A 22,737-nucleotide genomic window follows, 5' to 3' on the forward strand; every position below is an offset into this window, starting at 1 on the left:
GGGTGTCTTTCTCCTGCAGCCAAGCAGCCTCTGCCTGCGCCGGGGTGTGGGGAGGAGGTGGCGGGAGGCGGCGGTGGGGGGCTCAGGCTGGTCCTAGCAGCCCCCAGCTCCCCAGAGCCCCTCTGTGACTGCTGCCGAAAGCCGAGCTGGAGCCGTGCTGCAACGCAAAGCCGGACAGTCCCTCCCCAGCCAGCCCCGGAAACACCTTGCGCACCCAAAGCCTTGGGGTCCCTGCCAGGCCGTGGCGTTTCGGGGCCCTCCAGCACAGGGCAAGGAGCCCTTCTGTGCATGAGGGCCGGGGCTCTGCGATCCCCAGGGCTCCGACATTTCGGTCCCCCGGGGCCTCCCCCGGTTGCGCCTTAGCTTTCCCCGATCGCCCTGCACGGCTCCATGAGCTGCTTGCAGAGCATCAATTCTGCTCGGCATCGGCCATGAATTATTGACAGGGTCGTACCCGCCTGTCAGAGCCTCACACCGTGGCCCCCCACCCGGTCACTGCCTCGGCCCCCGCGGCCCGGGCCTCACGGGGGCTTGGCTGAGCGAGGAGACCCCACACTCGCCCCGGCCTCGGCCCCCGTTTGCCTCACACGGCCCTTTGGGCGTCTTGGGGTAACTGCTCACCCCCAAAGACGCCACCTTTCCCCAGTGGCGGCTGCCCCTCTGGAAGTGGGGCACCGGGCCAGGCTGGGCACCGGGAGAAGCGTGGTGAGACCCACGGCTGGTCCACGTGCTCCCGAAAGCAGGCTGAGACAGCCTCTTTCGGGATGACTCAGACGAGGGAAAACAAACCAGTGCGACATTTCCAACCCAGCACGGTCAGGGCAGAGCCTGGGCAGGGGGTACCAGATCCCCGCGGGTGCTGGGGGGAGACCAGATCCCCGTGGGTGCTGGGAAAGGGGGCCGTAGCATCCTGCACCAGTCTCACGGATGCCGTGGCCTCCTCCATGGGCTGTGATGGGGTCTCCAGGAGGGCTGCCCTGCCCTGCCCCAAACCTGCCAGACAGGAGCACGGTGCAGCCCGTGGCCGTGCCACCCTCACCCCAAAGCCCTGGGGGACCCGAGGACAAGGGGGCCCCAAGAGCATCCGTGCTGGCGGAGTGTGGCTGGTGCAGAGACAGCGATCCCGGCTCCACCGTGTGCAGCATGCTCGCGTCCTGGAGCACCGGGCCGGGATCGCTCTCTGGGGGCTGAAGTGCACACAGCTCCCTTCTGCCGGCAGCCTCTCCGCGTGCAGAATCAGAGAAAGAGGGACAGGTCATTTCTCACTCCCTCTCCCTTTCTCACAGGAACAAATACCATTTATTCAGAAGAAACCATTTTATTATTTTTTTTTCCCAAAGAAAAAAGCAATATAAATATTAGAGTATAAAACTTGCGTGTAACACATTGACATTGGTCTATATGGGTATAAGAAGGATATAAGCATATATATAATATATAAGTATAATTCAATATTAGACACATTGAAAGGGCAAATGTGTTTCATTTCACGTACACTCGGAGCACAGACCACATGGAAAGAAGGTACAGAGAAATTGAAAATACTGGTGTCCACAAGTTAGTTACCGGGATAAAAATAACACGCCACTAAATACACAACACTCACTACTCTACCTCAGATTGCAGAATAAAAAGAAATATAAACACTACGATTCATCTACAGTATTTCTAGAAGGGCCACGTAATAACTACATGAGATTGTGTAAGCCTTACTAATCATGTAAACTGTTTCTAGTGCAGCCACCACAGGAGGTGACTGGGATCAGTACAAAAATCATACGCAGACAAGTTCCTCCCATCGGCCGGTCCTGCTTCTCTGGGCATAGGGAGAGAGCAATCGGGGCCCGGCACCCCGCGGAGCGCTGCGGGCGGCTGGGCTGCGTCGCCGGCTGCGCCGACAGCTTACCCCGAGCCGAGCAGAGGAGGCTGGATCTGCTCAGGTGAGCTATGTGTTAGCGATTAAAAGAAAAAAAAATAAAAAACAACAACAAAAAAAAAAACCTCCAAACCAACCTCCCCCAGAAAATCAAGCCGACCCTGGCATGGCTACCTCGTCCCCACTCCATACCCCCTCTCCTTTGCCCGCTCACTGCAAAAATGCCCCGTGTCTGCCTTCCCAGGTCCCAGTCCACTACTTTGATTTGGGAGGTCGGCCTGGCGCAAGGGCTGTATGCTTGGGGCAGCAGCCCTGGCAGCCGGTGAGGCACGCGGGAGGACTTGAGGCCAGGCTGACTTGGTGCTGAGGGCACAAGGCACCTTCTCTTTGCTGCATTTATACCAGCGGGAGAAGGGGCAGAGATGTGAAGGGCTCATAGTGCAGAAATCCTATTCCTGATCCTTCTGCTCCATCTGTGTGGTGGAAACCCCAAAGCCAGCTGTAACAGCAACAACAAACTGTCCAGGCTGCAGGTCCAACCTGGGTTGAGTCCCAGCTACTTACCTGGGTGCAGTGTGGTCACACACAACACCCCAGTGTGCCAGAATCCTCCCTCTGAGTCTCCAACTGACCTGGGCCATCTCCAGGCTCGCTGGCTTTGCAGTCAACACCACACACTCATTTCCAGTTCTCGGGTCCCTTACCCAGGTCTGGTCACCAGGTGCCACCAAACCAACTGTCACTTACTCAGTAGCCAATTCTGAAGGCCCAGGAACCAAGGCTGTTCACTGGCAACTCTGCAGATCTCGTTAACGCCCCATTTGGGAGCAGCGGCTCTCCCGACTCTCCCCATCTCGTATTACTGAACCCTATTCCTAGACAGACACTGCTCGGCCTGCACTTAGACTTGTTTATCTGCCGGTGTATTTATACCATGCTGCATAGGCATGCGATGACTTCTCTAGGTCCGTGGAGTTAACTGCTCTACTGTAGATGTGAAGTGAGTAATTTGCATGCAGACTGATGTGCAGAAATGTGAAGCATTGTCTCCATTCCCTACAAGCAGATCGGAGCTTATTCCAATAGCACAAGTCCTTGGTAAGGGCTTGGCTATGTCATTGCTTGAAGGAGCTGCAGCTCCTATCTTGCAGCAGGGCACTAAGACTTTCTTAACTTTAATTCCAGAAAAACATTTACTGTACATATAAATATTTACTGCAAAGAACGGATGAGATGTGTCTGCTCTTTAGAGACCTCTAGAATCATTAGGACAACTTTTGTACACCTCAGCGGAGAGTGGCACACTCTTCCACTGCAGTTAGATTGAATTTCCTGTCTCTCAGACATCGTGACTTTCTGTCTCATATTTCAGGCCATCACTGGTTGCACTTAAAAAAAATAAATGTTTAGGATGCAGCTTTACCATATTCCCTTTGACTCATGCACTATAAACACTTACTTTTTTTAGGATAACAGGTAAACAGGAACTGAAGCACTCCCTACCAACTTCTTAGCAAGAAATCCATAAGTAACACAGGGTGAATTTTACTAATGGAAAGATAAACAGCAAAATCTTGAACATGGGCTCTAACCTAGGAACTTTCTTTCTCCTTCCAAAAATGATCAAAGGTCTATAAATAAAAAAAAAATCCATGTTAAAATTATTTACACTGGACAAAGCCAAGCACAAGCCTTGTGCCTTTCTTGGACTACCTGGGAGTAAATTGAATCCAAAGACATGGTTAAAAGACCTTCCACCCTTGCATATTCTATTACCCGAGGGATTGTATAAAATATTTGCTAGTATTAACAGGGCACTTGTTTTTGTTAGGTTTTGTTTCCAGATTGATTTTCATCATGAGATCTAACAGTAGCGAGACCCTACTCCTAGCTCTGATGATGATACACATTCGTGGTTTTTCTTACTTTAGCATCACAAGATTCACATTCATCCTCCATCCTAGGCTGTGATTTGGGGGAGTGCTGGAGCGGTCTGCCCTGTCGATCTAAGCTGCAGATGGTCTCCTGTCAACTCTACTTCTTCTCCTTCTTCCCCGACTTCTTCTTGTTCCCGCCGGAAGAGCCTGCGTTCTTGGCGTCCCGTTTACCTGAGGAGTTGGAGAGCGTGGCGGTGCTGCCCGGGATGTACACGTTCTGCCGGTAGTCGGGGACGTGCTGCAGGGTGAACTGGGGGCCGTACCGGGCGCTCAGGCCCATGGTGCCCGTTCCTCCGCCCAGAGTCGAGTTCCCATCAGCAGCTTCTGCGGGTGCCACGGGAGAGAAGCAGACAAAACGGGGGGGGGGGGGTCGTTAATGTTGCCGAGAGTCGGGGAACATCGCAAAGCCCATCCCAAGCCCGAACCTGCTGCGCGGAGGGTCCCAGCGAGCCAGGGACGCTCCGAAAGGCTCTCTCAGGCAGAGGGCATTTAATCCAGACCTCCTCAGTGCCATCAACCTCCATCACAAACTCCCTTTAGCCTTCATCACTAACACTCCCCCCCCCCCCCATACTGTAGGAGGATGAGGGCCAGATAAGAAGATAGGGACAGGCCCACGAGTCTAATGGAAAGGGAGACGCTCAATGTGGGAGCTGCCAGGAAGCACAACGTGTGGGTCTTCTGCAGGAGAAAGCCGTGCTGCAGGAGGGGTAGCGTCCTGCCCCCCCCATCGGACAGCCTGCGAGAGGTGGGATGGCCGGCACAGGGTTGAGAAGCAGCAGGGGGGCTGCCGGGCACCGCCACCTCCCCAGCAGCACGTTGCGCAGGAGAATGGGAGAAGCCCATGAGTGGTTTCGGTCCTGCTTCCTCTTCTCCTCCCTCCCAAAACCTCCCACAGGAAAGGCCGGGCAGGTCGGCTGTCACGACTGAATCTATCGGCAGGGCACATCGCCCGTGCGTGCCAAGTCTAAGAAAGGGTCTCTTCAGGACACACCGGTTTTGTAAGGTGGCTGTCACGTTTGTGCTCAGGAGCACAGCCCAATCTGCAGCAGAAATCCCTTCCTTTCTTCTGCAGCAGAAGTCCCCCTCTCCCCCTCTGGCCAGCAGCTTGTTACAAACATACTGTACAGTTATAACGATTAGTTATGCATTAAGGGAAATCCATAATTGGGCCCTGCAGGTTTTTTTCCCTGCATTTAAAGCCCTGGCCATAGCATTTCTAAAGACAGGTTTATTTAAGGAGCAGAACACATGGCACGACAAAGAAAAATCGCTGTCATGCAGTACCACAAAATGGCTCTAGGAAGCTGAGCATAAAGCAACCAATGCTGAAGTGTATATGATAGCCCAGATCTGGGAGCAGGCCACAGAGGGGGAGGGGGAGGCAAATGCATTCCTGTCATGCTGCAAAAACCCAGCACAGAGAAAGCAACCGTGGAGGCAGGGAGGGATGCAGAACCCGCCTGTGATGCTGTCACACTGATGTAAGGTAGGAACCAGGCTGCAAAATGGAAATAGGGGAGATGCACAGAGGCAGGGGAGAAATAAGGACGGGGAGAAGTCAGGGAATGAGCAGCATTGCTTCTAAGAGCAGCTGCACAATCCACTCCAACACGACTAGCTGTGCACAGCCCRCGATTTGATTCCTACACAGTCCTGCCTAGAAATGACTTGCTAAAATCCTGCCTTTGCATTCGATACTATGGATCTGAGCTGGAGAGATCCTGCAGCTTTTCTCATGACGGGACTTTTAACTGCTTCGCGTAAATGGCTGGGGACATGAGCTCCTAGGAGGCTGGGAGAAACCCCGCAAGTTCTCCCCAGACCTCCAGGCATGGTACCTCCAACGAGGTGCCCGCACCGAACCAAGAGGGCTTTAGGTTATATCACCCTAACAATAGGTTTGGCTGAGTTTTCACAGTGAAAGGAGGATGAAGTGCCTGAAGTGCCCAAAGCAGAGTCCAGAACTGCTGCTCCCTCCTTTCGCAGTCAGAAAGACTGCAGGAATAAAGAAAAACAACAAGCATAAATTGTGGTCCGGCCACGTCCTGTTTCTCCTCTCACTAGCTCAGATCTGTACATGCCTCCTTTTCGCCTTTGCTTTCGCCTGAGCCAGAAGGCTGGGACAAACAGAAAGGAATCCAAACAGAAACCTGGGACACACTTATTTACTAGTTCCCTGAAATATTTCAGTGTATATATACACCCTTAAAGGCATTGGAAATATTAAGCAACTGCAATTTGAAAAGTTACAGCTGCTGTATTACAGTAGACAGGAAAACACACAGCGAGTCTTAAAACAGGCATAATATTATGCATTAAGGACTAAGGAAGCTCATGAAGATACACAAATGCAGCAAAATATACTGTGGGGAAATGTCATTTTGCTTTCTGGTATGAAAGCACCAGATTTCACAGGCAGGAGACTTTTCTGTCGTCCCTTTTGACAGATTCACAGAATTGGCACGGTTTTTAGGAGCTTCTTCGGGAGAAGGCATGGGAGATCAGGTGGAGAGGATGTGCATATACATTTAATTATATTTGTCACTAATCCTCTGTGCTAACTCTTTATTCCAGGGTTTTACTATTCACCCCCTGGGTTGTGTTTAGTTATCTTCTTCTTTCTTCTTGTTTTAAAAGGTACTTGGAGATTTGTAATTGTTCACCTCATCAACAGCTAATTTCGTTAACGACCAACTCAATTACGCACCCCTCAGGGTGTTATGGACCGGGATGTGATCACTGGAGATGTGCTATCAGGCCAGACTGCAGTCAGGGACCAACTTGCAGGCGGAATATTGCCTCTGGCAGTGGGGGAGAATTTTGTCTGGGCTCAGCCGCTGCTGGATTTTAGCTGGAAACAGCCTGGTTGGGGGTTTCACGTGTTTGGGCACATTTTAGTGTGCCCTCACTCCTGCATGCCATTGCCCCACCATCCCATTTCTCTCCAGGTCATCTCGGCTGTTCAGGGGCTTCATGGAGCGAGGGCCTGGGGGCTCAGCAGCATCCACGACAGCTTTCCCCTATGAAATAACTTGCGGAGGCAGCCCAGTTTCCAAAGGGGGAAAAAAACTGTCAAGTTCCCAGCCTGTCAGTTGGTCCAGCCCAAGAGTTAACAGTGAGCAGAAGGCTGTTTCTAGGTAACATTGACATTAAGGCTGAAAAGAAGAGAGAACAGGGACAATGGAGATTTATAAATCGGCACTGAGCTGCTTTTGCTAAGCAGGGCGCTACAGCTCTTCTTGCTGTAAAGGTTGTGCTCAGCCTTTATCAACAGCCAACTGTTATCCTAAATAGTCCTGAAGCTCCTGCAGTCAAATGGTGAAGGGGAAAACAAGAATTTGCACTTAGGCAAAAATAACCGAGTGTCTCCATTTCCCTCATAAACTGAGCTCGCCTCTGGAAGGGACAATGAGATTTAGGGAGTCAGGCCCGGAGCACTTGCTGGTGCAGCTGCTGGTGGGGCTTTCACAGGAACCAAATATAGAGTGTCTGCCTGAGCCTGCAGGCTGAAATGCTGGGAAGGCCCTGCTCAGGCTGCCTTTCTGTCTGCAGGAGAAGCAGTGTGCTGTCTTGCTGGCTGCCTCATGGCGCCCATATAAATAAATTTGTGCTAAGAGACAAACTATTTTAAAGGAGATTTCCCGGGACAGGATGCCTCATAAGCCTAGCCTTTAGTGTCTGGTTTCCTAAAGCATCTGTACTCCTTGGTTTGTCTTAGCTGTCTCTGCCTTTTCAGACTGCTAAAATCACTAGCTTTTCAAACTGTTGGCAGTTCCCAGGCCTTTGAAAGTGGGAGTGTAAATGGCAGCCTCCCAGATGGACCTCAAGGCTCAATCCATAGGGATGTGGCACAGGTCCTCGTGGCAACCCCCTCTCTTCTCTTAACACCCCCCACCCCAAAGCCCTGGATGCTCAGCACAGGAATGCATTTCTGAAAAGACTGTCAAAACAGCACTTTCTCTACCCCTGCTGTTAGATCAGCTGGTTTACAGCTTTCCCCCGTGTAAGAGTGCATGCAAGTAGAAGGCAGAAGGCCATTTGCCCAAAATGTCGGACTGCAGATGCTCGCAGGGAAAAAGCATGGACCAAGCAGGGAACGAGGCCTCCCAGGCCTTCGAGGGCAGAGGATCCAGAAGGATTGTGGGAATGAAGGCAGAAGCCCTACAACAGGGCTGCAGCCCTGTGAGGTCAACTAACTCCTAACCCAGCTTGCCCTGGCAGTCCGACCTGGGGGAGCCCACAGGTCTTGGTCCAGTCCCTGCAGCTGCTCTCTGGCTTAGACCCAACTTAGCTGCTCTCTGTCTTGGAAGGGGATGAAGGAGTACTGGCAACTGCTTTAATCCTCAGAAAGACTGGATTGACCGGGCCTGCCATAGCCAAACAAGCTCATTGCTCTGTCTCTTGTTCCAGTAAAGGATAAAACAGTGGCACAGGGCCAAGGATGCAGATGGGACAGCACCATCCCCGATGCAAACAGGACAGCGCTATCCCCTTCTGAAGCTCACAGAGCAAAGCAGCGTCAGGGGAGCTTCTACCTCCCAGACAGTCTCTGTTCAGCACAGACCTGAGCCCACACTTTACCTGAGCCCAGAGCTTTACACTGAGCACTAACTGGGTGGCTGAAGTGGGTGATATGCCTGCTCTGTGCAGAGAGGAGCCTATGCTGAGAAGACGTGGCGTAAGCGAATGACATACGGTGCTTTCACCTGTGTAATGGGAAGGTTTTGCATCTCCAAAGCTCAAACAGAGCTCAGTAGACAACAACAGGAGGCAATGGTCATTGAAATAGCCAGCAAACATTACCCAAGGATGGATAAGTACAAAGCTTAACAGCCAATTAGAGCTGCAACATTTGCCCCTGATCAAAGCCTGCCCCCATCAGCACTATTAGCCTAATGAATGAGGGCGGCATGCGAGGAACTGAGTGTGGGGGGGGGAAGACTGATGAAAACACAGTTACTGTGGAAAAAGTATTTGGGGGCTCCTTGCTGCACTGGAGATGGACTCCTGTGCTGTGTCCACACTCTGGCCCCATCCATCTCCCCTCAGCCAAGTACCAAAGTGGGCAGGAAAATAAATAACTGCACTGAGCCAGCCTCTCTCTGGGGCTACACCAGAGAAAGCAAGTTGCTTTGATCTAGTAGATGGAGCTGATTTAACTTAGCCCCCCGGGCAGACAGAACCGTGGGAGAGGTTAGGATTGTTTGAGACTTGTGGATTGGGGGAGACTTGCCAGAATAGGGCCCAGGGCAAAGCGGAAGTCAGTGCCTAACCTAGAAGGAACCCGCTCAGCTTTCAGATCCTGGGGAACTGCTCAAATGGCAGTCAGCAAAACAGTTTTATTTGTGAGCAAGGAAACTGGATCTGGAGGCCCTGAGTGATGATAACCATATGGGCCCCTTGAGGCTATTTTTCCACGGTCATTTTTCAGAACAGAGACACATTTTCACGTTGTTTCTTTTCCTTGAGTGTAAACAACTCTCATACCCAAGACCTTCATCCCTTCACCCTGCCACAGCAACTGCGTCCTTGGGCTGCCTGGTGTCTGCAGAGAGCCTTGCAGAGAGGCAAAGTTCAGCTGAAGCAGCTTTCCAAGAAAGCAACACCATATGAATCCCTCCTCCCCCAGATTCCTTCTCTCCCAAGAGCTCAGAGGAAACATCCTAAGCATTTTACACAGGGTTTTATGGCTGCACTGTTGTTTCTATTTTTAAATCAAGGGGGAAAGACTTGGTGGTAATTATAAATAAAGGCTTTATGAAAACCAGCTTTATCCTGAGCACTGCGTAGAGTGATAATTGCACTTCTTTTATATAAAGCCATGGAGATTGCAGGCTCACAGAAACACCCCTCTAAGTCCACCACTTTCACACAACACAGCCATTAATCAGAAAAACCAACCAAGCATCAAAACAGTACCAGATCAAATCCCAACAACTGCAAATACAAAGAACCAGCAACAGGATGTAGGGCAGAGTCTTGCTCAGTCCTTAGCCCACCAGAGCCCAATGCTAGCAGTGAGCAGCCAGAACAACCCCCAGACGCAGGGACACATGCTGGTGGGGACCATCTTCCTACCTATGTCTCCAGACACAAGGCCCGATGGTGGTGGTCTTTTTCTTAAGACCTGCAGGTCTTTTCTAAAAACATCTCTTCTGCTCCCGACACAGGATATTCTCTTCTCATCGTGAGAAGAAAAACCTGTTACTCTACAACAGCCTCAAGCTTTTGTCTGAGTATATGGTTCTGGCCACCTGTAAATATAGGACCCCAGAGTAAGCGGGCCTGGACTGACTCAGGCCACCATTTACTGCATTTCTGATACCACTTACCCAGGCCCTATCTCTAGCCAGAAGCAAATCTTTTAAGCTTTTGACCTCCTTGCCTTATGCTAAGTTCCACCATAGCAGATGTTTCATTTACTGTGACCTTCTGGAACCAAATAACTTACAACACATCTCAAGACCAGCTTTTTCATTCAACACAATCCTGTCATGAGCCAGATAACATTCTCTCTAGTACATAGATAACACAGTTTGGGTGGAAGAGATACCCCTGTCTACAGCATGCCTGATGCTGATGACTATCTTGCATCTCCTCTGCCTGAGTCCTTTCTGAATCCTCTCTTCTGCAGGATGACAGAGAGAGCAGTGTTTTTCAGGCAGCGTCTCTTTAAGTACTTCAGAAGCTATCTCAGCCCCTCCAGTTAACCCAAACACATCAATAACACAAGCATCATATCTAATGGCATGCGCCTGAGTTGTCTGTATAAAAGCAAATGATGAAGTTTTCCCATACGTAATGGAGACTGACCGTTTGCTGAAGCCAGGATCATGGCTTGAAGCATTTCCGTGTCAAACTGGTTGTTCGGCCAAGCTCCACCTTCCTCTCCATTCTGAGAGCTAAGGGAAAAGAAAAGAAACAGCAAGTTACTACAGCTCAGTAAAAAGAGGGGGGTTGTTAGAAAGCATGAAAAGGACTTGCCAGTGCAGTTGTTACACAACCTGAGAGCAGCCCCGTCACACAACTTTGGGCGCGTCTGCTGAGCTGGGCAGTGCTGATGGAGAGGCTATGTATGGACTTCAAAGCACTCTGCTAAGGAACACCCTAGAGACAAAATACTTTCTGAGGTCTCCATCCTTTTCCAGGCTTTTGAAGAATAATCACCAATAAAAAAAAGTAGCTGGGAACTCAGTGACACTTCCAGAAATGCCTACCTAACTCCTGCTGATTTCAGAGAGTCAGGCACCTAAGCAGTTCAAAATCCCAGCAGGTGCCTTCCCCCCATCACTTAAATACCACAAAAATGCTAGTCCTAAAGTCCCAGAGACACACATCCCTGTACAATCAGGCCCTCTTCCTTTTGAAGACCACGTGAGGTGGAGGCCCTTTCAGATTATTTCAGGCTAAAACTCCATTCAACAGCTTCATTTGTGAGAATGAAAGTGAGAAAATCTTACGGACTCATGAGATTTGGCATCAGCAGGGAGCCAGCTGTCTAGCACTGAAGGGAGTCCAAGAGCAGCCACCAGCTCTGCAGAACATGGAGCAAGCAGTTCTGGGGAGGCTGGAGCAGTGGGGAGGAGAGGGAAAGGAGGAGAGAGACCAGCTTGGTTCCTTGGGGAAGGCTGATGGGTGGATTGTTAGCACAACAGTCCAGCAGATCAGCTTGGAAAATCTCTGGGGATGCTACCAGGCTTCAGTTATGGAGGAGTTTTTGTTGACCAAGGTTAAGCCTGTGCACAGTCTAACAAGCTCTGCATTCATGTTTATCAGATCCCTGGCAACTGTGTTCATCCACCAGTCACTTGTGGTCAGTCTTTCCCTTTGCAGAGGGTCAGGGATGTGTTCTCAGAAACCCATGTACCCTCTCTACTTCCAGTCCTCTCCCTGCTCCTGCTGTTGTCACAGTGGGACAGCAGCACAAGCCCTGCCCACTATGAAGGCTTCATTAACCTGGGCTCTGCCCAGATGTGTACAAGTCAAGGTTTGTGCGGAGGCAATGGCTGATCAGCAGACAACTCAAAAACTCACCAGCTTTCAGGGCCCCATGGGCCTCCTCTGCTCTGACCCTGCAGCAGCATGTGAGTGACACACAAACTGTCTTGGGAGCTGGATTGGGACCACAGGTCTTCCCTCTCCCAGCCAAGTGCTCTGACCACTATGCAACTCTTGCCAGGTTTTGAGAAGCAAGGCTCTGCATCCTCGGCTGTGCATTAGCTCACTTCAACAGGTGTGGTGAGGGCTGCTGCCACTTTTGTGGCCAGGAACTCTCAAGACGTGAGAAGTCATTCATGTTGGAGAATGCTGAGCCTGTTTCCTAGGCAAGCATTCAAACCACCAGGCTGCAGGCCAAGGAGGTGGCCTCCTCCGCCAGTGCTGCGCCTTGGAGGGGAAGCTGCGGTCAAAGCACTCACATCCAAGAGGAGGTGTCCAGACCTAAAGCCCTGTTCATATATGTTCAAGCAGTGGAGATCTCCCCAGCTCTGGGACCTCCTGTTAGCTGCTCTGTGTCCAGGTGCTCAGCAAGTGCCCCAGCCACCTCATACAGTGCTGCCAGTGCTGATGCCTACTCAGCATCACGCACTGTGCAGCAGATGGGCACCTCACCACCAGTGTGAGCATCACACTGCCTGAGTCCTCCTCCCAGATGCGGCCACTCCGGCTTTAAGACACAACACAGGTCAAGTATGCCCATTTTGAAAACAGGACATTGAGATACAGACAGACCCGCATGCAGATCCTTGAAGGCTGTGTCTACCCAGGTGACCTTGTAGCACATCCAGCTCCTGTGTCTAGGTCACTGACCCAGTTGTGTCAAAGCTTTGTAATGAGGGAAGTCCTGAATGCACAACAGCTTTCCCCTTCTTCCCTGTACAAATATCCTGTACACACAGGAAGAAAAAGCCCAGATGCACAGGACAGATAAGAGTCCCAGTGACCTCTGATCAGGATCAAAAATGGTCCTGCTTGGTCATATGGCTCAGGATAGACCCACTGAAAGGTATGTATGCACACAACTCCCTTTAAAACACAAGGGGACTTGGGCTTAAGGGAAACATGGACTTGGATATTTCTGGGTACTTCAGTGAGCGATGGAAATGCTTTTGAAAATCTGGTCTTGAGCAACTCGCCTAAAGATATGCAGGACCATGTGCCAGGACCACATGACCATCCTTCCCTTCCCCCTTCTGTATTGCCTTTCTGATATACCCCTGGCCAGGGCCATATTACTGTTCTCACTCTACTGTTTTATCTGTTGAGGTCACAAACAATTACTTATTTAGCAAAGGTTGCCCTGGCAGGACACTGCCAACAATACTGCTTCTGAAGTATCTGCCATCTGCTGCAACCTGGGGCATCCCAAAAATTATTTATATCTATCATCTACATGGTATGCTGGCACAGTTTCAAGAAGGCCAGAAGTGAGTTTTGCCCGCCTCTCAAATTGATTTCAGTGTTTGCTTGCATTCTGGTTTCAGTGAGACGCCTCAAACAAGATTAAAACTCCATTGTACTCGGTGTTATGCCAACAAGCAGTATGTAGCAATCTTTGTCTCAGAGAACAGACAGTCCAAGCAGTCAGAACAAGGGGGGAGAGCTTCAGGGATGGAGTGACCTATTCAATGTCACAGGCAGGGCTGGGAATAGAGCCCCAGGCTAGATCCAATAAAGGGCTTTACGCACCTAAACGCCAGTCCAAACCACAACCCATTCAGCCACCACTTAACCCCAGCAGTTCCTCCCTCACCAACTGTCTCCCTGGCTGACAACTGCATTTCCCAGCTCTTTCGGTGCTGCAAGAAGCTGCCCAGAAATGCCCAGTTTGGGCAACTCCACATCTGCTTCTCACTGAGGAACCCAGTCTGGTCTGGTTCTCAGGGACCCCAGCATAGTGATGACATCCAGGGAGGGGATGGGGGAGAGAAGGCACAAGAAAGGCCAAAGTTAATTTGGCCGGGGGGGATGGGGTTAGTTGTAATAGTCCAGTGTTTGAATCTATGTTCGACTCCTTCTTTGGTAAGAAAGTACAGGCTCTGTTTGAGGCATCTCATTTTCCACTTCCCAGAAGATTGTTTCATTGCCTTTCACTCCTCCTTCATGCAACAGGCTACACTGGACAGAAGCCCCTTCTACCTCCTGTTAAAGCTGTGCCTCTGCGCAGTAGGACAGAGGGAATGCATGGAAGAAAAGCATCACCCTGTGACCAGGGCATTCATCCCAGAGGCAGGATCAGGGCGCCCAAATTCACAGAGATCCCTGACCACTTCTTTCCAAAGTAAACACCTCCATCTCCTTCCCAATGAACCTTGTCTTCTCGGCTGCACACGGGCATGGATGGAGAGAGTTGTCATCCTACAGCAACCACCAAGCATCAGACTTGCCCGGGATTTGGTTGGAAGGATATTCTGATGAGGAGGGAGGCGGGTGAAGAAAGGACATGGCTGTCAGTCCCTGCAGGCTGGGATGGGTGTTGAGGCTCTGTGTCTTCAGCAAGACATAGCTCAACCACTCTAGTGCAAGACACAAGACAAGCAGTAGTACCATTCTACTAAAAAGGGAATGTGTGGGTCTTGTTCAGGTTTTAACCTGTTGTTTTAAAAGTGCATGCCCCCAGGGAAGGACAACTGTGCCTCATGGGAGTGCAGAGGGAGGTTCATCCCTGAGCCAGGTAGCAGGCTGGGGAGAGAGGCAGGATTTCAGACCCTTTTCCTAGCTTCTGTTCTTAGATGAAGAGTGAACACATGGCCCTGGGTTCTCCTCCGGGTATCAGGTGCATGAATGCGGTGTGCTTAACCTGGCCCTGCCTTATGGCTATATCCCCAGTGACTGTGAGACAGCCAAAGCCCTACAACTCCTTAATGCCCTATAGGATAACAGAATCACAGACTAATTCAGATGGAAAGGGACCTGAAGCACTCTACCTGATGCAAGTAGGAAGGTATCTGCTCCAGCCTGCCTCCTCCCACCCTCAAACACACTCAAAGCAGGGCTAACCTTTCAGTTAGATCCAACTTCATGTTAGATGCTCAGGGCCTTGAGCGGTTGGATTTTTGCTGTTTCCAAGCCAGAGATTTCTCTGATCTCTCTGGACCCCTGTCCCAGTGTTTGGCCGCCCTCAAGGTGAAAAATGTATCCTAATATCTACTCAGAATTTGTCACATTGCATCTCATGCCCACTGCCCCTCATCCTTTCACTGTGCACCTCTGCACAGGGTCTGTGTCTGCCTTGTCTGTAATCTTCCCTTAGGCGGCAGAAGACAGCAATTGCACTCTTCTCTTAGCTCTCACTTCTCTAAGCTGAAGAAACCCAGCTGTCTCAGCCTCTCCTCATCAGTCACATGCTCCAGACCTTTGATCATTTTGGTGGCTCCCGTATATCCATGTCCTTGTTGCACTGGGGAGCCCAAGACTGGACACAGTGCTCCAACTATGATCCCACAAGTGCTGAATAGAGGGGAACTGTCACTTCTCTTGACTTGCTGGCTACTCTCTTGCCAATAAAACCCAGTATACAGTTGGTCTCCATCACAGCAAGGGTGCACTGCTAGCTTATACTCAACTTGCTGTCCATCAGGACCCCAGGCCATTCTCTGCAAGCCTACTGCACCCAGTATTCCCAAGCAGTCTCCCATCCAAGTACTAATTGGGCCTGACTGTATTGAGCTTCAGAGATCAGACAACAGCTGTGTGCCCAGGGTGGTGTGGCCTGATGGCAGTCACCCCGTGCAGGAGAGGTCCAAGCGCCTCTCTGATGACAGATGACGCTATGGCCCACCAAGGAAGAAGCCCAGCCCAGTCAGTCTCCCTGCTGATGACATGACATTGCTGCATGGTCTATCTGGGGGAACTGGTCTGCACAGCAGATGGACACACAGCCAAGCTCAGCTCTCTTTCCTCACTCCAACAGTTGCCCCAAAGTTCAGCTCAGCCCTGCCGGGGTGTGGCTTGTGCCCATGCACCATGGAAGGTCAGTGGGCTTGGCCTCTGGTGCAGGTTTGTGCTCATGCTCAGTATACAACACAGGTATGCTCTGCATCTCTTGACTCCTGGCTCTAGCTCTTTGTAATACTCTCTCTTCAAAGGAGTGTAGATAAACTGGCACTTCAGGCCTGAAACAGTGTCCCTGCCGCACATGATGTCACACAGAAAAGCTATTTTAGAAATGCCTTAGAGTTGCAAAAAATGGCATTGAGCTCATTTCTATATGCAGGAAATTCAAGTGCCTCAATTACTTGCAGTGTAATCATACAGAATTCAGAGGCACAGAAAACATAAGTGTGGTAATCTAAAAATGCCCTAAAATAAGTACTTACACCTAAAAAAGGCACACATCTGATGACCAGATCTGGCTGTCTTCCATGGCTATAGGACAGAGTTGTGAATTGCTGATTTACAATTCTACAACTAAAATCCCGCCTTTCCACACTGATTAAAACCACTTCTCCTACCTGCCTACAACAGAGAGACCTTAAAGCACTTCCCCTTACAGGATTGCTCACTGCTCATCCTGAGCCTTAAGTAATTCTGTGGGGAAGATGCCCAAAACTTAGAAAGGCTGGTTCCTATGGAAATGACTCCAGGAACTCACAGTTTTTAACACAAATGACATTTACTCAATAGGCTTTTTTTAAAAACCCATCCTCCACAGGACAGATTTTTTTCTGTTAAATTCTATTCCTCAGTTCAGAAGCACAGAAAATAGCTGCTTTTTTATTCAGGGACATTTCCAATGCAGTTAGGACTGGAGAAAAAGAAACAATTCCAAAATCTACATTTGAGACAAAGAGGCAAGTCTTTCTGTGCCAGATCCCCCAGGAATACAGTGTCTGAGGTGGATCAGGGCGTGATGGACACAGGCCTGCGGGCAGGGCATAGGGAGTGCACCACGGCAGCGTGGGCAGCAGGCAGGTGCACAAAATCACATGCTCTTCATCCCGAGGGGAGCCATACGGACAGAGGCAGGTATATCCAGGGCAAATGCCACAAAGGCCTTCATTAAACTTAACCAAATTGGAGGCATGGAAGTTCGGAAATACCAAAATGAAAGGTTTTCTGGGCAGCCTTGATATAGCTCCACTATGCATCACATTACAATACTGCCTAATTACACAGAAGCCTATAGGTTTTCCACAAGCATCTGCCAAGCAGTGCCCAGGGTGGCCACGTGTCCTTTGCTGACCAGCTATTTTGTGTTACCCCACCTGGCCAATGCACTGTCCCTATTTAAACTCCACTTTGAGTACAGAATTATTCATTTCCTTATGGGGTTTCTATGGAGCTTGTTACTATGGCATCCAAATGCCTCACAAACATTTATTTGCACAGCTGCCCAGTGAATTTCTGAAAAATTGTTTTCCTCGTTCTGCAGATGGAAACCTGGCTTTGGGAGCAGCGCCACAAGAAACTGAAGAAGCTGAATGCCACAGATAAGCGATTTCAGAGCCCCCAGGGTTAGCGAGGCCGCTGCCCAGCGGGAGCACAGCCCCCAGTGCCCAGCGTTGCCTTCCACCCCACCTTGCTGGCTGCTCCCAGGCTTCCCCACGCTGCAGAGACATGTCTGGGGTTCATCCCAGCCCTTCCGCCTTTCACTCCTGCTTGCTCCTCAGCTTCGGCACCTTCTCCCACTCCCCCTTCTGCTCCCTCAGCATCCTCCCCGGGGGAAGGACCCTGCTCTTCCATCGCTGCCTGGCGCCCAGGGCCAGGCTGCATCCTCAAGCCCCTTCCTCCAGCCTCATTCCCCGACGGTCCCTGATGCTCCCAGGCTGTTTCCCTCAGCCCAGCCCCCCCTTGCAATGCTCTTTCCAGTCTCCTTTCCGAGCTTCCTCCAGTCCCTTCCCCCACTACTCCATCCAAGCAATCTCCCACACGCCAACCCAGCCAGAGGCAGCAACAGAAGTAAAATCTCAGCCCGAGTGTTTTCAGCTTGGCAAAGTGACAAGCAACAGGAAAAGGATCTGTCAGGGACAGCGCACAGCCTCAGCCGCTCTTAAGGTGTGCTGGAGACACCACTGCGGCTGCTCTCCGAGCCCCAAGGCGAGGGAAGAGCATCCCCTGGCCCCACAGCCCACCCCAGCCCTCACCGTTCCCCTCAGCAGCCCACATGCCCCAGGCCTGCTGCCCACCAGCCCCTGCCCTTCCTCTCCCACCTCCCAGAGTCTCCGAAAAAACAGAACCAACACAGAAACTGCCAGAATTTCCTTTCTTCTCCCTTAACAGAGGATGCTGCCTGCCCTTCCCCCCCTGCTCCCTTCCCCCTCCCCGGCTCTGCACATTCCCTGCTTCTTCTGTAATGCAATTACATCGGTTGGAGACAGCCTGGATAAGGCACGGCTTTAAGATCATGACTTTGCAAAGATGGGCCCGAGCATTTTAGTAGGTGGAGGGGAAGATTTGCAGCCTCACAAAGCAACTGCTAGGAATCAGCCCCGAGAGCTGCTGAGATGCTGCTCTGCGAGCTGGAGGCAGAACGGAGGGCCACGATGGCGCTGCACTTAGCAGCAGCCGGCTGGTAAGGGGAACTCGGGGTAACCACCCCAAAGGAGAAGTTCCAGCACTTATGAATGAGCTGTGTCGAGCAGCATAAACAAGAACTGAGAACAGCCTTTTTGCATGACCCATCCTGTCGCCACACATGCCACAAACATGACAGGAAAGCTATTTTGAGAAATTCTTTGGAACTATTATTGTGTCTGTTTGTTGGATCCCTGTGCCTCTACAGCCAACCATGGCAAGTGCTCAGCTGCGCAGGAAACAGATGGAAGGAGAAAAATTAAACTAATACATGTAGCACCTGCTAAATTACCTAAAATAGTGTTTATATACATAAACCCATGATGATGAAACTCCTGATATCTTGGGGACCTTCCAGAATGAGAAACACATCCCTTTGCTAGAATATTTCCCATTTTCCATAACTGTCTCTCCATCATTCTTTGTCCAGCCTGGCAGGATCCGGATGTCTCAGACTTCAAGGACCATGACAAATATAGATAAAAGTGTAGCAAAATACTGGCCCAGAATGGTCCCTCATTCTGGGGAGAGGAAGGAAACATCTAGTTGGAGAGGGCTGCATAGTCTAAAAAGAAACCCAAACACAGCTTCTTCTGAGATTTGGGTTGTTAATAAACCAATGGGAAAGCCCTGGGGGGCAGGAGAGTTCGCAGGAGTCACTCACAGCGCTGGTGGAAAGTTGTGCTGTCTCACAGCTGTGGAAGGGAGGGTAGAACTAGGACAGACCATTACAAAAGTTTCAATTTCAAGACCCAGGAACTGGCTTTTATTCCAGCAGGCCAGGGCTCAGGCGCTGAGGGAGAGGAGAAAGGAGAGCAGTTACCTAGGGACAGCTCCCGCTCCCAGCATCAGAGCAGCTCCCACGGGATCTCTCCCTGCCTGTACTAGTCCCAGCCCCCCACCAGCACGCTCAGAAATTGCAACACCAGACTACAGCACACACCAGGGCAAGGCCAGGCTCTGAGCCGCCTGGTAATGCTTTAAGGCAGCTTTTAAGCTGTGGCATTCAATAGGAAACCAGCTGCAGCTGAAGCTCGGAGCCTCTAAGTGCTCAGTCTTGTTTCAAGACCCACCAAGCTCCCGCCAGAGCAATGCTGCAGGTTGCAAATGCAAATGTCCAGCCCTTGCTGGGTTTGTGTGGTTCCCTCAGAGGTGTGTGCCGAGCAAAAGACTCACATGGGCTGGGGGCCGGGGTGTGCTGCCTCATCTGGCATGTCCCTCACAAAGACAACCTCAAATTTTCCCCCAAATGCACTCCTCTCTCAGGCGCCTGAGGACCTGGAACAAGCCGGTGCTGTGTGCTCTGCAGCCCCAGGAGTTTTAACAGGAAATGAAAGCCCTCTCTTAGAAGTCTAGCACACTTCCTAGCACAACTCCTCCTTCACCGAGGTGTCCCTGTGTGCCACAGTCTGCATTTCAACCTTAGGAGAGCACTGCTGTTTCTGAAAAGCAATGACACCAAAGGTATTTCCACGGTGTGCCGCGATTTTTCAGGCAGCCCACATCTCTCCTCAACCCCTGACCTTGCTGGGCTCCTGCTCACACCTTTGCTGGGCCCCGGGATGGCTCTGTGGCTGCATTCAAAGGCACTGCTCTCCTCACCGTCCAGGGCAAGCGGGTGCACAGCAGGTGCCTGCAGGTAGCTCTGGAGAGAGGCGCTCACATCATGCAAACAGCAGACCACAGGGAAAGACCAAAGGCACTTTACTTCCCTGGCCTGTCACTTGAGCCTGCATGTTCCCCGAGACAAGTTAAGCAGCTGAAAGCAGCACTATGCTCTATGTGTTCCAGGAGTCACCAGAGAATCACTTAATATACAAGTGTCTGCACAGACAGATGCAAAACAGCCAGAAGAACCTGTGAATTTGGACCTAAGACCATTGCAGCTCTTTTCATTCACCTACAAAACACGTGAAGCCTCATGTTCAGAAGCAAATTTCACTGTTGTAACATAGCTGTTGGCTTCAACCTCTGTGCATTTGAGATGAAAAGCTAGGAATTAGAATCTATTTCCTAAATTACCAAGGGTGGCAGTTATTTCTGCCACTCCTGCTGCCCCTCTGAATGAAGGGCTGAGGATGGGAAGTTTGCACCTCCAATCAGGTAGTGCAGAAGTGCCAGGAGTTTTTCCCAGGGCCTCCCAACCTTCAGCAGAAACCGCGACATCACCAACTGCACTGCATTCCTAGGCCTGATTATTTACATGCTCTCCAGGTGATACCGTTCTGTTTTGAAGACCGTTGCACAACAAGGCCCTTATTTGTGTATCTTAAAAATGCAATCTCTGCATACAATCACAAAGAAACATAAACTACCTTCTTCATTCTTCTTCAGCCTGGTTCCCCCATGCTGTCTGTCTGACCATTCATTTACTCCTGCCTAGTTTAAATCAGATCTGATGGCCACATAGAAGTTTCTGATATACTGTGCCTCTACCACTTCCATGAAAATCAGCAAAGACAGGCCCTAATTGCTGTCTTCTGCTAGGGAAAGGCTTAGTTATCCATTGTGCTTGCCCTGCTAGCTAGCCTGTCAATGTCCATCATCAGGTGGCCACTCAGCACGTGGGTGGCTGGAAATTGTGATAACCACTTGTTCTGCTGCTATGGGGGACAGCTGGGGATGTTGTGGAGGAAGATGGTGGTTCTTTGGAAGGGTTTAGGGAAAGCAGGAGGCTGGAGACATGATGGGGAACAAAGATAATGTCAGAAGAGGAGCATGGGGAGAACCTCACCGTACTGTGGGGAGGGGAAGACGCTGGAGGGAGGCAACAGCAGGTATTGTGGAGGGAGACTTGGGAGGCATGAAAAGGTGCTGGAGGAGCCGTGGTGGGGTGTGAGAGGGATGGAGGAATAGCATCCACAATGATCCAGCTCAACCACCGCAGCGTGCTGCCTACAGCTGGGGGAGGGAGGGGAAGGCAGCGTTCACACTTTGCTAACTTCTACAGGCTCCGGGGCTTGACCTGCAGCTCCATCCCACCCCGAGCAAACCGCAAGCACTTCCCCTTCTGCAGTACAGGCGGGTCCCTGCAGCGGAGAGCCCGCGGTCCCACAACCATGCGTGAAGGGAGTTTTCACGTTTTCGATGAATGAGTGAATGAAAGTTAAAACTAAGAGTATTTATGCTGACATCCACCCCCATCCACATGCTCATGTACTTTAGTACTTGCCACTGTATTGACCATAACTATGTAAACTTGCAACATAAATTCCTTTAGGGTTACAATACTTGCAGACCGCTCCCCATCCATGACTGTTCAGTCAGCAAATATTTTTCTGCTTTAGGAAGGACTTACGAATGTTGGAGCCTGTGCGCATATCTGTTTGTTTCTGGGCTGTGTATCTGCCTCCGCTGTGTAAATGCATGAACGTGTGTGTGTCACTGTGTGTGCGTCTGTCCTCCAGCTTCAGCTTGTGCGTGCTTTGGGAAGTCCCACCCAAATACATAGGACGTTCACAGGGCAGCCTACGTGCTGCATATAAAAGTTTCCTTAGCGGGAGCATGTCCCTGGCACACTGGGGTGATGGAGTCACATGGGAGCTCCTGATCCTCCCAAATACATGCCAGAAGCCCCTAAAGTTACACCAGGTCTTTGGGCATACCTGAATCCTGTACATCCTGCAGACACCGGGAAACCCAAGAATGCTTCAGGGAGCTTTAAGGAATATTCCTGGAAAGTCTTTTTTCATCAGTCCCTGAGCAAAGTCTGATTCATTTAGTAATGACTGTCCAATTCTTGGCACCCAGGAGTGAAAAAAGGAACTAAGAAAGGAAAAACCCTCCTTTCCTTTACAGCTTTCCTATCACCACAGTTGCAGTATGTCCCCAGTCCAATCCCTTCTGTCCTCTGCACAGGCCAGGGGGACGGTCACCCAGTGTCCGAAAGGGCAGCTGTGATGCCGTTTAACAGGTGAATGAAGCGAACATCGCTGTTGACTATGTTTAGCCTGGGAGGGCTCAGAGCAGCATTTAAAGCCATTAGCGCAGGGACGAGATTGAGGATTAGAGCAAAAACTGAGGGGGGTGAAGGGAACGACAACCTACTCGATATCTTGTCTGCATACTTCACTCCTCCCTCCCCCGTGTGACCTGGGACCCCCATACAGTCTCCCGCTTCCTTTCGAGTCCCCTCACCCCAGTGTCCCCAGTTCCTCCTGTCTGGGATCTCCTCCTCCAGCCTACCCATATGGCCTGAGATTGTCCCCACCTCCCGCTTGAGGTACCCAGGACATACTGTCCCTTCCCAACCTAGATGCCTCATCCTCCCACGCTCACCTGTAAGCCACCTGGACCCTTCCCTGCTCCTTCAAGTAGAAAATCCTGACTTGAGCCCAGTGCTTTGCTGAATAAACTAGCAAGCAAAGATCAAAACAAAGAACTGGTTGTCGAGCAAATAACATGAAT

The 22,737-nt window shown here is 50.8% G+C and overlaps 1 protein-coding gene across 1 annotated transcript in view; it reads right to left on the reverse strand.

Moving 5' to 3' along the window:
- Positions 1 to 3,308: 3,308 nt before the first annotated feature.
- The window catches only part of PCDHGC3 (protocadherin gamma subfamily C, 3), a 40,583-nt gene continuing 21,154 nt past the window's right edge, over positions 3,309 to 22,737 (reverse strand). The window contains exons 3-4 of the mRNA XM_026055529.1: positions 10,630 to 10,718; positions 3,309 to 4,137 (exon numbers count right to left, since the gene is read on the reverse strand). Coding sequence (XP_025911314.1) covers positions 3,911 to 4,137; positions 10,630 to 10,718 — 316 coding nt within the window. The 3' untranslated portion in view covers positions 3,309 to 3,910. The remainder of the gene's footprint in view (positions 4,138 to 10,629; positions 10,719 to 22,737) is intronic.

Source organism: Apteryx rowi, unplaced genomic scaffold (genome assembly GCF_003343035.1).
Source record: "Apteryx rowi isolate R43461 unplaced genomic scaffold, aptRow1 scaffold_1231, whole genome shotgun sequence".
Taxonomy (NCBI): Eukaryota; Metazoa; Chordata; class Aves; order Apterygiformes; family Apterygidae; genus Apteryx; species Apteryx rowi.